Raw genomic sequence first — 12438 nt, forward strand, 5'->3', positions numbered from 1 at the left:
CCCGGGCTGGGACCAGCTCCAGCCCCCTGCTGCTCTGCCCCCGGGTGGGGCTCCCGGCCCCCCCCTGCTGCTCTGCCCCCGGGCGGGGCTCCTGGCCCCGGCCCCCCCTGCTGCTCTGCCCCCGGGCGGGGACCAGCCGCAGCCCCCTCCTCTACCTGGGAGGGGCTCCCGTCCTCCCTCTCTGCTCCGCTCTGCTTGCCTGGGTCCCTGGCTCTGCGCCCCCCCCCGTCCCCGGACCCCTGGCAGGACCCGGCTGTGGCCGCAGGAAGGGGGGGGGGGCAGGTTCGTGTTGTGCCCCGTCCACCAATAAAAGCCAAGTGCTGCTGTTGTCTGGGGCGGGGGGTGGGGCTGAGTCCTGGGAGGGGGCAGGGGGAGCCAGGACTAACCAGCCCCACTTCATTACCATGGCGATTGGCCTGTGAGCTCATCTCATCTGCCCCCCCCCATGCCTGGAGTGGGCTCTGGCCATGCCCCCGCCAGGTGAGGGCTTCCAGGGGGCTGGGGGTTGCCATGGGGCCGAGGGACTCACCCCGCTGGGGCTGGGCGGGGCCCCAGGCAAGCAGAGTAATGGGCTGGGGGGTGAGGGGTCAAGCCCCCAGGGGTTGGGGGGCTGGTTGAGGACCAGGCCAAGCCCTGGGGCCTCATGGCTCTGAGAAGCCTCCAGGCCCATCTGCTCTGGGGTCTCGTCCCACAGGTTACAGAGCTCCCTGGGCCCCCCAGCCCCCTTCCCGCTAACGACCCTCCCCCCACGGGTTTGGGACAGGACCCTGCATGCCCGCCCGGGGCGCCTGGGCTGGGGGGGAGGCAAACCAGGGGCCATTCTACGTGTTTCGAGCTTCATCCGGGATCTGCCAAATTGTCCCAGGCCTGGTACCACGGCCCGTTCCCAGCACGTCCTGCCGGTGCTGCTACCCCCCGTCCTGTGTGAGCTCCCACCCGCTGCTCATCCTCCCCTGGCAGCGGGGCCCACCGCGCCGCCACCAGCCGTAGCATCAGCTCCGCCTGCTGCCCCTCGGCTTGACGTGCTCCAGAGAGGCTGTTCCCCCGCGGCCCCTCTGCTGCCCAGCGTGGCCACAAGGCGGGGTTCTGAGCCCCTTCAGCAGCTGGGGCAGCCCCGTGGCCCTGGTAGCCCAGGATCCTGCCTTCGGCCGGCTCAGTGCCAGGGGCTTGAAGAGAACAGGGCAACGTGGACTGATCCGCTCTCTGGCATCCAGCCCTAGCTTTTGGCAAACAGGCGGGGGCCCCTCAGAACATGGGGGGGGTGTCCCTGCCCATCCTGGCTAATCGCCATTGAGGGACTGAACCTTGTTAGAGCCTTGGCCTTCGCCATCCCCCAGCAGTGAGTTCCACAGGTTGTCTGGGTGGCAGGTGATGAATCACTTCCTTTTGCTTGTTCTTAACCGGTGCCCTGTTAATTGTTCGTTACGGTGAGTCCTGTGTGGGAGGGTTTCTTGTTTTCATCTAGCCCAGCTTGTCATTTATATTTTTTTTCCATTAATTATATTTCCGTTCAGTTTTTCCCCTTGACTCTGGCTCCAGTATGGCTGGAGATTTTATTTCCCCTCTCGAAGAGTCTCTGCTCACGTACCCAGCTCTGGTCTGGTGCTTCTCCTGACCCAAAACCTTTTCTGTTCTCCTCCTTTCTGCCGTCTCGTGTCCCAGTGCTCTGCGTTTATCCTGCTCCGCTCCGGTTCCGCCGCTAGCGCAGATCTAGGTTCCCCTTCCCTCCTCCCTCTGACAGCTTTTGCCAACTGCTCCCATTGGGCGCGTTCCAGCCCCCTCCGCAGCTCGAGCCGCCCCCTCGCTGGCCGTCTCTGCCCAGGACAGCATTCGGGGCAGCTGCACCGCTGCTGGAGTGGTGCCAGTGTCAGGGTTACTGCACCCAGCTGGGGCTTCACCCACTGCCGCAGCCTCTTCCTGGGGGCGAGCCCAGGGGTCACTTGGCAGCACCCCAGACGTATGCCCGAGGGGCTGGGCATGGGGCGGGGGTGCAGTCACTCTGGAACACCAGGAACAGGGCTCGGGGGGCTGCACTGGCCCTGCTCTGGTGCAGATGCCGGTGGTGTTTGGGGGCCTGGTTCTCCGCACAGGAGCAGGCAGGGTTAGTGGGCTGGCACAGGGGGCCGTACTGCAGAGCTGGGGGTCTTGCTGAGAGAGCCTGGAGCCCCCCTACAGGCCCTGGGGCAAATATTAGCAATGATGTTTGCAGGGGGGGTGTCCCACTCTGGGGCGCTGCCTCCAGCAGGAGAGAAGAGACAGGCCTGGGTTGGGTTGGGCTAATTTCACCTGTTCGCCCCAGGGCGGGAGCTGCGGGCCCCAAAGCAGAACGTGGTGCATGGCTGGGCTGGGGGGGGGGACACCCCCAGCCAGGGCATGATGCTCAATTCTCCCCCCACCCCGCGGTCGTCCTGGCAAAGGCCCAGGAGGGAGCAGCAGCCTCATGGAAACCCCTCCCCTGAACCACTGGGGCCGGGGGAGCCTTGGCCCGGCCCAGCCTGGCCCCCAACACAGGGTCAGTCCCGTACCAGGACAGGCCAGAGCCTTCTGCCCCCTCTGGCATGGGGGCACCGGCAGGAAAAGCTCCCTGGAGAATCCATGGGTGGCCCTGTCCCCTCTCTCCAGGGCCCCAGCCTGGAGGCAGCTTGGGGGCCCCTTGGCTGACTGGCTGCTCCCCACTGCTGGGCGAGCCCCTGGGACTCGGTGAGAGCCCAGCGGGGGGGCAGACACCAAGCCCAACAGCTTCCCCAAGATGCCCCATGGGCTGGTGGGGGGAGCAGCTCATTCCCTTGAGGGCTCGCGGCCTGGGGCCTGCAGCAGGGGAGCGGGCGCTGGGGGTCCCTGGCAGGTTTATCCCTGTACCGGGGGCTCTGACCCAGCAGGGGAGTTTGTCTCGGCTGGAGCACCAAAGAGCAGAGCGACGCGCCAGGATCCTGGCAGCACAGAGCGGCCGAGAGGCTGGGGTGTGGGGGGAGCGTCCCCCAGGGAGGGCAGCTCCTGGCCCCGGGGAGTGCTCAGCAGGGGGCACCTCCCCCTGGTCCCCCACCAGAGAGGCCTTGCTGGGTTAGGGGGGCCAGCTGGGCTCTTTGCAGGGCCAGAGCTCATGCTGAGCCCCCCATGTGGGAAGGTGGCCAGGCCAGGCCAGGCTGTGCCCTTCCCCTGTACCCAGTGCAGGCACCAGTTCCTGCAGCAGGGAGCCCTGTGTGTGCACAGCAGGGAGAGCCCCCGCCACGGCGACACGGAGCCAGGACATCCACCATCCCATGCACGGGCGCATGCCCTTCCCTGGCCCTCACCACACCAGCCCCACATCCCACACTGGGGGGAGGGGGCACCCAGGGGGGCCTCAGGGAGAGTCAGGTGTGACTGAGCAGCCAGGTCTCTGCACCCAGTGCAGGCAGGGCCTCAAAACCAAGGCTTCCTCCATCGCGGCCCGTGCAGCATCCGCCTGGAACGGAGACAGCCAGGCCGGGAACCAGTGCTGGGAACGAGGCTGGGCTGGGCTGTTCCGCCTTCACTCCCTTTGGGGGAAGCTGGTGATGGCAGCCTGGCTGCAAGACGAGAGGATGGAGCAGGCGGCACCACGACCAGCTGCTTCTCCTGGGCCTCAGCCTTGTGCTGCCTTGGCCTGGTCCTGAGCGGTGTCCTGGCCAGGCCCAAGAGAGGCACTCAGGTGCCACCAGCGAGAGCCTGACCACCCTGGGCCGCGTGGCTTTGTCCTGCCGAGTGCCCCCTTCCATCCCTTGGCGGGCGCCTCCTGGCTAGACGAGGCCGGCTCAGCTGGCCAGGGCTGGATAGTTTGCAGTGCTGCCGTGACCAGAAAACGGCCACGAAGCCCAAGGCCTGGGGTGGTGGTAGCGATACCAAGGGCCGGGCTGGGTAGCATTAGGGCTGCTCCACAAGGGGGGGGCTTTGGTGACACTTCAAGGTCCTGGCCCCACAGCTCCAGGATGCCGAGTTGCCAGTTGGCTGCAGCTGGAGGCTGGGCCGGGCTAGCCCCAGCAGGGAGGGGGCAAGTCAGGACCTGACACAGACGCACATTTTCCATGTTTGCTGTTTTTCTTCCCCCACCCCCACCCCTGTGTGCGCAGGTGTTTGGTGGGAAACAGGGTTGGCCTCGCACCGGCCCAGAGCCAGCTCCCGCCCCTCAGCTAGTCAGGTCGCCTGCTGGCGCTGCTCAGAGCTTGGGAAAACAGCCCACCCGCTGTGAGGGGGGTAAGCCGACTTATGGCCCGGGGTGGGCCTGGCTAGGGTGACAGAGGAATTCTTCCGTCAGCCCAGCCACTGCCTCTGCGGAGAGGTGTATTTCCTGGGGCCGGGCGAACCCTTCGCTCACTGTAGTTACTACAGAAGCAGCAGAGTCCTGTGGCACCTCACAGACTGACAGACGTATTGGAGCAGGAGCTTTCCTGGGTGAATACCCACTTCCTCGGATGCATGTTACAGAGCAGCAGGGCCACGACCGCGTTTCCCATGGAGCCAAACCAGAACTGCTGGTCTCCCCCCCCAACCAGTTACCAGCTAAAGGCTGCTTTCGGTGCAGCTGCAGCCCTGCAGGTCCCAGGGCATGAGCGCGCCAAGGTGGACGAGGTCAGAGCTTTCCTGGGCTCAGCGTCTGCTGGGGGGAGAGACAAGCTGACCCAGAGCGCGTCGTCAGGGTGGGAAGTGCTCAGCGGGTCTGTCCCCACTGCCAGGCACGCCCAGGGTTAGAACGCGAGGTCGCAGCCCCGGGGTTTGTTAGCCTGGGGACTGAACAGCTCCACTCCTGCGGAACCCCAGCCTAGGCACTGCGGAACCCTGGCTCCCAACAAGGGGCTCCAGCATCCACACTGCATTCCATGGGGCCGAGTCCAACCCCCGTACCCCAGACTTCCTAGCGCCCGCCCCAAAGGGGCCAGTCCAGCCCTCTGGCTGTGGTGCAACCGGAGTCCGTGACTCCCAGAGCACAAAGACAGTCAACCCCCGGGCCTGCAGGGTGCTGTTGGCAGAGTCCCAGAGCACAAGGCCAGTGGGGGCTGCAACGAAACTACAAAGCACCAGGGCCTGACCCCGGGTCCCGGCTTGACTCAGGTTTAGCCCCTGGGGCCGAGCGATGTGGCGAGAGTCAGAGTCTGAGCCCTGGGCTTACACTGTAGTGCAGACACACCCAGAGCGGCACAGCTAGAGCCAAGGGGCCCCACTGTTTAGCAGGAGTTAATACAGATTCTAAGAGGTCATTGAGGAGCGGTGACCCATTAACACCTCTGCAGTCATTGGACAAAAAGGAGGCTAGTGCAGGCTGTGCTGCGGTAACTGGTCAGCCCCAGGTTTCCTGCTTCTCCCCCTGCACAGCCCTAGGTATGTGGAACAGGGGTGGGGCACGCTCCCCTCCCTTCTGCACCACACTGGACGCAGCCCAGAGCATTCACCGAGTGGCTTTGTCCTTCCCCGGCCCTGCTGATCTGCTAGCCCAGCTCCCACGGCCCAGCTGTGAGCAGCCCGGCCGGCTGCCGACGAGGGCGTTGCTACACTGATAGTTACGGGCAAAGACAATGCAAGCGCGGCAGCCTGAGCACAGCCCCAGGACGGGGACACTCCGGACCCCAGCGGCCCCACATGAGGCCAAGAGCCCCAGCTATGGGGGGCAGCCCTAGGGGGCAGGGAGCTCCCTTAGCTCCCTCAGCAGCGCCTGCAGCACAGAACACGCACCAGCCCGATCCCAGGCCCTGCCTGCAGCACTTCAGCTTTATTTCTCCAAAGACACCAGCCGTGTCCCTCCCGCAACACAGGCTGCAGGGGCCGGTCTCCTGCCAGCTCTGGCTGCCGCAGCCTGGGTGCCGAGTGGAGCCAAGCTGGGGTCTGGCCTCTGGCCCAGACGCTCCTGAAGGAGCCTCCCAGCTCTCAGCCAGTCCCGGTCTCTGCCACCAGCCTCAGCAGGGAGGTGGTGATTAGCCACAGGGGGGCTGGCCCTGCCTCCTGTGCTCCAGCCAGGCGACCCATGCAGCCGGCCCTGGGCGGGAGCAGAGCCCAGCCCATTGGGACTCCCGGCTCCGGCCACAGGGCCCCAGCAACCACTAACAGCTCCCTCCTGCAGGAGCCCCTGCCTTCCTTGGGGCCTGCCCATCCCCTGGCCACGGGGGCAGGCTCTGAGCCAGTGCAGAGGCCTCCCAATCCGGGCCGCTGGTGGGGGTGGGGGAGTGGTTGGTGGGGGATGGGCTGCGGTGTCAGCGCTGCGCCAGTGGTGGTTCTCTCTGTGGGACGCCCGGTTGCGCCGTGACCCAGGCAGCTCTGGAGCCTCTCAGGGCAGGTTTCTCCCCCGTCCCCCACAGCACACTCAGGGCTCTTCGGCCCCCTTTCTGCCTGGCTGCGTGTGTGGCACGACAGCCAGCCCCCCTCTCCCCCCAGGGCCACATCCAGGCTCAGCAGCCTCTTCCCAGAGGGGCCCAGAGAGAGAATTTGGGGGCACCGGGCAGGGCTGGTACACGCATCCGGCAACAGGGCAGCAGCCAGCAGCAGAAAGACCCAGCCCCGGCCCCGCAAACCCCATGTGCTCAGACACCCCAGACCCTTCGCCGCCGGCACCACAGCCGCACTTTGAGTCCGAAGCTGCCATTCTCCCAGGACTCTGGAGCTGGTGCTTTCAGACAAAGTCCAGTAGCCTAAGTTGGCCACCCTGGGTTTCAGCAGCCCAGCCCTCCCCTCTCTCTAACACTGTGCCTGTGGCCAGCACCTCTGTCGGCACGCTGGGCCCTTCCTGGCCACGCTCAGAGCTCCCTTGGCAATGCTGCCCCTTTGCTGATGGCACGAGGCCTGGCAGAGGGGCTAGGTGCCCCAAGGGCTGGGGCTGGTGCTCCGTGCCCCGGCCGCGTGGGCTCGCTGGTGGATGATGAGGAAGCCGTTGTTCTTGAAGCCTTTCCCACACTGGGCGCAGGTAAAGAGCCTCCCCCCGCTGGGCAGGGCCTGGCACTCCCGTCCCGCGGCCTCGGGGGCCGAGTGCTTCCGCTGGTGCATGCGCAGGTAACCCTTGTACTTGAAGCTCTGCTGGCACTGGGGGCAGGTGTAGGTGGCCGGGGGGGCATGGCTCTGCTGGTGGATGGCCAGGTTGGCCTGGTGCTGGAAGCTGGTGCCGCACTGCGGGCAGGGGTAGGGCCGGGGGGTGGCGTGCTCCCGCTGGTGGGCCACCAGGCTCTGTTTGTAGCAGAAGCCGTCCCCGCACTCGGGGCAGTGGTAGGGCTGGGTGCCGGCATGGCCACGCTGGTGCCGCACCAAGTTGCGCTTGTGGCGGAAGCTGCGCCCGCACTGCTGGCACTGGTGGGGGCCCAGGTCCGGGTGCTGGCGCTGGTGACAGGCGAGGTTCCGGCGGGACGGGAAGCGGAGGCCGCACTCAGAGCAGGCAAAGGGGCGCTCGCCCGTGTGTGTGCGCAGGTGGGCACGCAGGTCCCCGCGCTGCAGGAAGGCCCTGCCGCACTGCGGGCACTTGTGGGGGCGCTGGCCGGAGTGGGCGCGCTGGTGCACCACCAGGCAGGTCTTGTAGCGGAAGCCCCTCCCACACTGGGCACAGCCGTAGGGGCGCTCGCCCGTGTGCACGCGCTGGTGCGCCACCAGGCTGGCTCTGTGCTTGAAGCTCTTCTGGCACTGGGGGCAGGTGAAGGGCCCGGCCCCTTGCCCGGCGTGGTCTCGCTGGTGGGCAATCAGGGCCTCGTGATGCCCGAAGCTCTCCCCGCACTCCGTGCAGATCAGCAGCACGTCCCCGATGTGGCCGCTTCCTGGGGCCAGGGGCTCCCCACAGCCCAGGCTCTCGGACGCGCTCTCTGCTTTCACTGCCTGGGATCCTAGCGTGTCGCTCTGCTCCTCTCTGATGCTCCAGCCCCCAGCGCCTGCTGCGGAAACAGAATCAGGAAGGAGCCCAGAGCAGCTGGGATGCAAACCCCCCGTGTTGGGCCAGAGCCCCCACGCCCCAGGACACCCTGCGGGGATCCCCAGCTCCACCTCACCTGCTGCAGGCACTGGGCAGGGACCCCTGCAGGGAACAAGCCCCTCTCCCCCTTGGCTCCCCACGCCCAGCCCTGTGGGCATCTCCCAACTGCTCTGGCACCAGCAGCGAGCAGGAGGTGTTGGAGTCATTCTGGGCGGTGCCTTCAGGCAGGGGTTTGTCCTGGGAGTGGAGACCCTGGGGCACATCCAGCTCCCCCCTGGGGCCAGGACTAACGCAGGGTTCGCGGCACTGAGGGCTGCCCCAGAACTCCACGAACAGCCCAGTCTGAGTACTGCCAAGACGCCTGCTCCCCAGAAAGGGTGGGCCCGGGGCTAGCTCAGCAACCCACTGGCCAGCTCCAGCCATGCTGCTGGGCCTGGAGCACTAGTGCAGGGTGCCCGTCTGCTGGCAGTTTGCTACCTGCACTGGGTCAGCGTCACTCACCCGCCCCAGGAGCATCTGGGATTCCTCTGCCCCCAGCACTTGGCTCCATCTCGGCGGTGCCCTCTGGGGCGGGATCTGCAGAGACACCGAGTCACAGGCACGGTCACTGGAGACGCCGCCAGGCGGGTTTGGTGTGACGGCTGGAAGGTGCGACCAGGAGACGGGCAGTTAATTCACAGCTCCCCAGCCAGGTGAGCTGTGTGGAGGGAGATCACCCCGTGTGCTCCGGTTCCACCCAGCAGACGAGCTGGGTTTCAAGCTCGGCAGTTCTGGTGGAAGCACCAGCCAGGCAAGTGGGATGGGGGGAGCCGGGTGGGTGCACTGCTGCCTAGGCCCCCAGGCATGCAGCAAGGGCAGCACAGCTGCCCCAGCTACTCCTCGCCCCGCACCTGCGAGCGCTGCCCACTCGCTGCCTTCTCTAATGCGGCTCATTATGGACAGCAAAGGGCGTTTACAGAAACAAAGAGCAGTTCTGAGCCCTGGTCCCAGCACCACTTCCCCCCGCCCAGCTCCAAGCCAGGCCAGGGCACCCACCTGCCAGCACAGAGCTTGCACAAATCTGATGATGAGATTAGACAGCTCAGCACACCCCGCAGGCTGGGAGCTCTACGAGCCTGAACTCTCCCCCACCCCCTCGCTTACCCTCCCCTTAACTCTGACCCACCCCCTCGCTTACCCTCCCCTTAACTCTGACCCCTCAGCCCAGGGGATCCTGGTGCTCATGGGCAAGGGTGTGTGAAGTCTCTGAGATCCTCAGCCTGTGCTATCAATCTGGTGCAGAAAGAGTTACTCTCCGAGTCGGAGCCTAGATGGACCCTGTGCCTGTATAGGGAGGGTAAATAGAGGAAGCCGGGGGCTCCAGCCCCTACGAAGGCAGTGCACAGGGGTCAGAAAGATGCTGCAGGGGGGCAGGGCAGGTGTCCCCGCTGTAAGTAGCTATGGGTTTGCAGCTTGCAGACTTGCATGGAGCTTCCCCAGGGTCAGAGATTTCAGGCTGGGGGACCGTTCTGCCATCCCACTCAGCCTCCCATAGAGCCCAGGGCAGGGCTCTCCTCCAGGCACTCCTGCACCCGGCCCAGCTCAGCCGACTGAGATAGAGTGGGGCTGTCAGAGAGACGCCTGGCCTGGAGTCACTGACCCACCAACTCAGTTGTTCCAAAGGGGGTGACCCTCCACGGGGAAAATCTGCTCCTTATTCCCAGCCGGGACAGCTCTCGTTCAGGCCCTGCCTGCCAGAGCCAAGGGCCGTCTGCCGCAAAACCCCCTCCCCTGCCCAGCCCGCGCTCACGGCACCGGCGACCCCTCCCCTGCCCAGCCCGCGCTGACGGCACCGCCGACCCCTCCCCTGCCCAGCCCGCGCTCACGGCACCGGCGACCCCTCCCCTGCCCAGCCCGCGCTCACGGCACCGGCGACCCCTCCCCTGCCCAGCCCGCGCTCACGGCACCGGCGACCCCTCCCCTGCCCAGCCCGCGCTCACGGCACCGCCGACCCCTCCCCTGCCCAGCCCGCCCTCCCGGCACCGCCGGCCCCTCCCCTGCCCAGCCCGCGCTCACGGCACCGCCGACCCCTCCCCTGCCCAGCCCGCGCTCACGGCACCGCCGACCCCTCCCCTGCCCAGCCCGCGCTCACGTCACCGCCGACCCCTCCCCTGCCCAGCCCGCGCTCACGGCACCGCCGTCCCCTCCCCTGCCCAGCCCGCGCTCACGGCACCGCCGGCCCCTCCCCTGCCCGGCCCGCGCTCACGGCACCGCCGACCCCTCCCCTGCCCAGCCCGCGCTCACGGCACCGCCGACCCCTCCCCTGCCCAGCCCGCGCTCACGGCACCGCCGACCCCTCCCCTGCCTGGACTGGGCTCCGGGCACCGCTGACCCCTCCCCTGCCTGGACCGGGCTCCGGGCACCTGCAGCCCGCGCTCACGGCACCGCTGACCCACTGCTGGAGACACTAACCCAGCGAGCTCCAGCTGGATTCCCAGCCCTCGAATCGCTCTGGGATGCTGGAGGCAGCTCCGAGCACAGTCAGGCTTGGCTGTTTCCAGATGTTCTGGCTCAGGCCTCTCTGACACATGGCATCTCCACTCCCTTACCGAGACGCCAGCGCAGCCCAGCAGAGCCCTTTTCACTCCAAGTAGCCCGCGCCAGCGGCATGCAGAGACTGGGTCTGTGGACCCGCTCCGAGGCACCGGCAGGGGCCCACCTGGGGAAGCTGCGTCCGAGGGGTCTGTCCCACCTGTAATTCACGCGGCTTTATCCTGCCACCGCCAGGCCACGGGCTCCACCATCACTGGCCCACGGCTCTGCCACGCCACTGATTCCACCCACGCCTGCGGGGCCGGAGACGTCCTCACTAGGCACCAGGACCTGCAACAGAGGGGGCACAGCTCAGCACCCCGGGCCTGCCATCAGTATGGGGGGGTCACACCCCCTGGGCCCTGCGCTGGGGGGGGGGTCACACCCCCTGGGCCCTGCGCTGGGGGGGGGGGTCACACCCCCTGGGCCCTGCGCTGGGGGGGGTCACACCCCCTGGGCCCTGCGCTGGGGGGGGGTCACACGCCCCAGCCCCAGCCGGGCCCTGCGCTGGGGGGGGTCACACCCCCTGGGCCCTGCGCTGGGGGGGGGTCACACGCCCCAGCCCCAGCCGGGCCCTGCGCTGGGGGGGGTCACACCCCCTGGGCCCTGCGCTGGGGGGGGGTCACACTCCCTGGGCCCTGCGCTGGGGGGGGGTCACACTCCCTGGGCCCTGCGCTGGGGGGGGGGGTCACACTCCCTGGGCCCTGCGCTGGGGGGGTCACACACCCCAGCACCAGCCAGGCCCACATTGGGGGGGGGGTCACACCCTCCGGTCCCGCCCTGTGCGGGGGGGTGTCACACGCCGCGGTCCCGGCTCCGCTGGGCTCAGTCCCGCGAGGGGGGGGGCTCAGTCCCGCGAGGGGGGGGGCTCAGTCCCCCCGCCCCCGCCCCCGTCCCCATAGCAACGGCCAGGCACGAGGCAGCCCTCACCGGCGCGCCCCTCGCCCGGGCCACGTTGGGGGCGTGGCCAGAGCGCGCAGGGGCGGGGCCCCGCCCAGTGCCGGCTCCAACAGCGGCTCCGGCCGCGCCCCTCGCGCTGCATGCCGGGAGGGGGCGGGGTGGGGCGGGGACCCAGCGCGCTGCATGCCGGGAGGGGGCGGGGCGGGGACCCAGCGCGCTGCATGCCGGGCGGGGGGTGGGGGAAGGGCCCGGCTCCGTGGCACCAGCCGGGCGGGGCGGGGCTGGGCGAGAAGGGGGCGGGGCACCCCCCCCATGTCCCCCCAGCTCTGACTGGGGGCTCAGGGCTTCTGCCCACGGGGGGGGCCCGGGCTCCGGAGTTCAGCCCTGCGGGCGGCGCTGGGGCTCAGGGGCTGGGTTTAGCCGCGGGGCCCGGGGACCCCCCTGAAAGGGGCTGTGGCCCCACAGGAGTTCTAGGCCCCCCAGCTGAGAACCACTGGCCTCGATCATGCGCCGTGCGGCCTCGGTGCAGGGGACTGGGCTGGTGCCCGCTCCAGTCCCACGGCGCCGCGGCTCAGCACGGCCGCTCCTGACACCGCACGATGGTAAATTCCCTTGTTTAACCCATTCTCCCCATTAGAATCATAGAATCTCAGGGTTGGAAGGGACCTCAGGAGGTATCTAGTCCAACCCCCTGCTCAAAGCAGGGCCAATCCCCAACTAAATCATCCCAGCCAGGACTTTGTCAAGCCTGACCTTAAACACCTCTAAGGAAGGAGATTCCACCACCTCCCTAGGGAACCCATTCCAGTGCTTCACCACCCTCCTAGTGAAATAGTGTTTCCTAATATCCAACCTAGACCTCCCCCTCTGCAACTTCAGACCATTACTCCTTGTTCTGTCATCTGCCACCACTGAGAACAGTCTAGATCCATCCTCTTTGGAACCCCTTTTCAGGTAGTTGAAAGCAGCTATCAAATCCCCCCTCATTCTTCTCTTCTGCAGGCTAAACAATCTCAGTTCCCTCAGGCTCTCCTCATAAGTCATGTGCTCCAGCCCCCTAATCATTTTTGTTG

At 67.4% G+C, this 12438-nt stretch overlaps 1 protein-coding gene across 6 annotated transcripts; it reads right to left on the minus strand.

Annotated features, from left to right (window-relative positions):
- Nucleotides 1-6194: 6194 nt before the first annotated feature.
- On the minus strand, nt 6195-11507 carry LOC123363384 (gastrula zinc finger protein XlCGF52.1-like). Of its 6 annotated transcripts, none has more exons than XM_045004307.1 (4): nt 11396-11507; nt 10626-10756; nt 8396-8470; nt 6195-7853 (listed from the first exon to the last, which is right to left on the minus strand). In XM_045004307.1, the coding sequence occupies exons 3-4, from the start codon at nt 8442-8444 to the stop codon at nt 6799-6801; spliced, it is 1104 nt and encodes a 367-aa protein (XP_044860242.1). In that variant the 5' UTR covers nt 8445-8470; nt 10626-10756; nt 11396-11507; the 3' UTR covers nt 6195-6798. The 6 variants fall into 6 exon arrangements, with proteins under 6 accessions (XP_044860242.1, XP_044860237.1, XP_044860241.1 ...); XM_045004302.1 differs by having other exon boundaries at nt 6195-7856; XM_045004306.1 differs by having other exon boundaries at nt 8396-8535.
- Nucleotides 11508-12438: the final 931 nt, after the last annotated feature.

The sequence above is a fragment of the Mauremys mutica genome, chromosome 2 (genome assembly GCF_020497125.1).
Source record: "Mauremys mutica isolate MM-2020 ecotype Southern chromosome 2, ASM2049712v1, whole genome shotgun sequence".
NCBI classification, from domain to species: Eukaryota; Metazoa; Chordata; order Testudines; family Geoemydidae; genus Mauremys; species Mauremys mutica.

What these genes read in the sequence shown, in the direction of transcription:
- LOC123363384 (XM_045004302.1), bottom strand. Translation starts at nt 8,444, where the DNA reads ATGGAGCCAAGTGCTGGGGGCAGAGGAATCCCAGATGCTCCTGGGGCG. An exon ending in CCCAGATGCTCCTGGGGCGG is followed by an intron (nt 7,857 to 8,395) that starts GTGAGTGACGCT and finishes CTGTTTCCGCAG; the next exon opens with CAGGCGCTGGGGGCTGGAGC.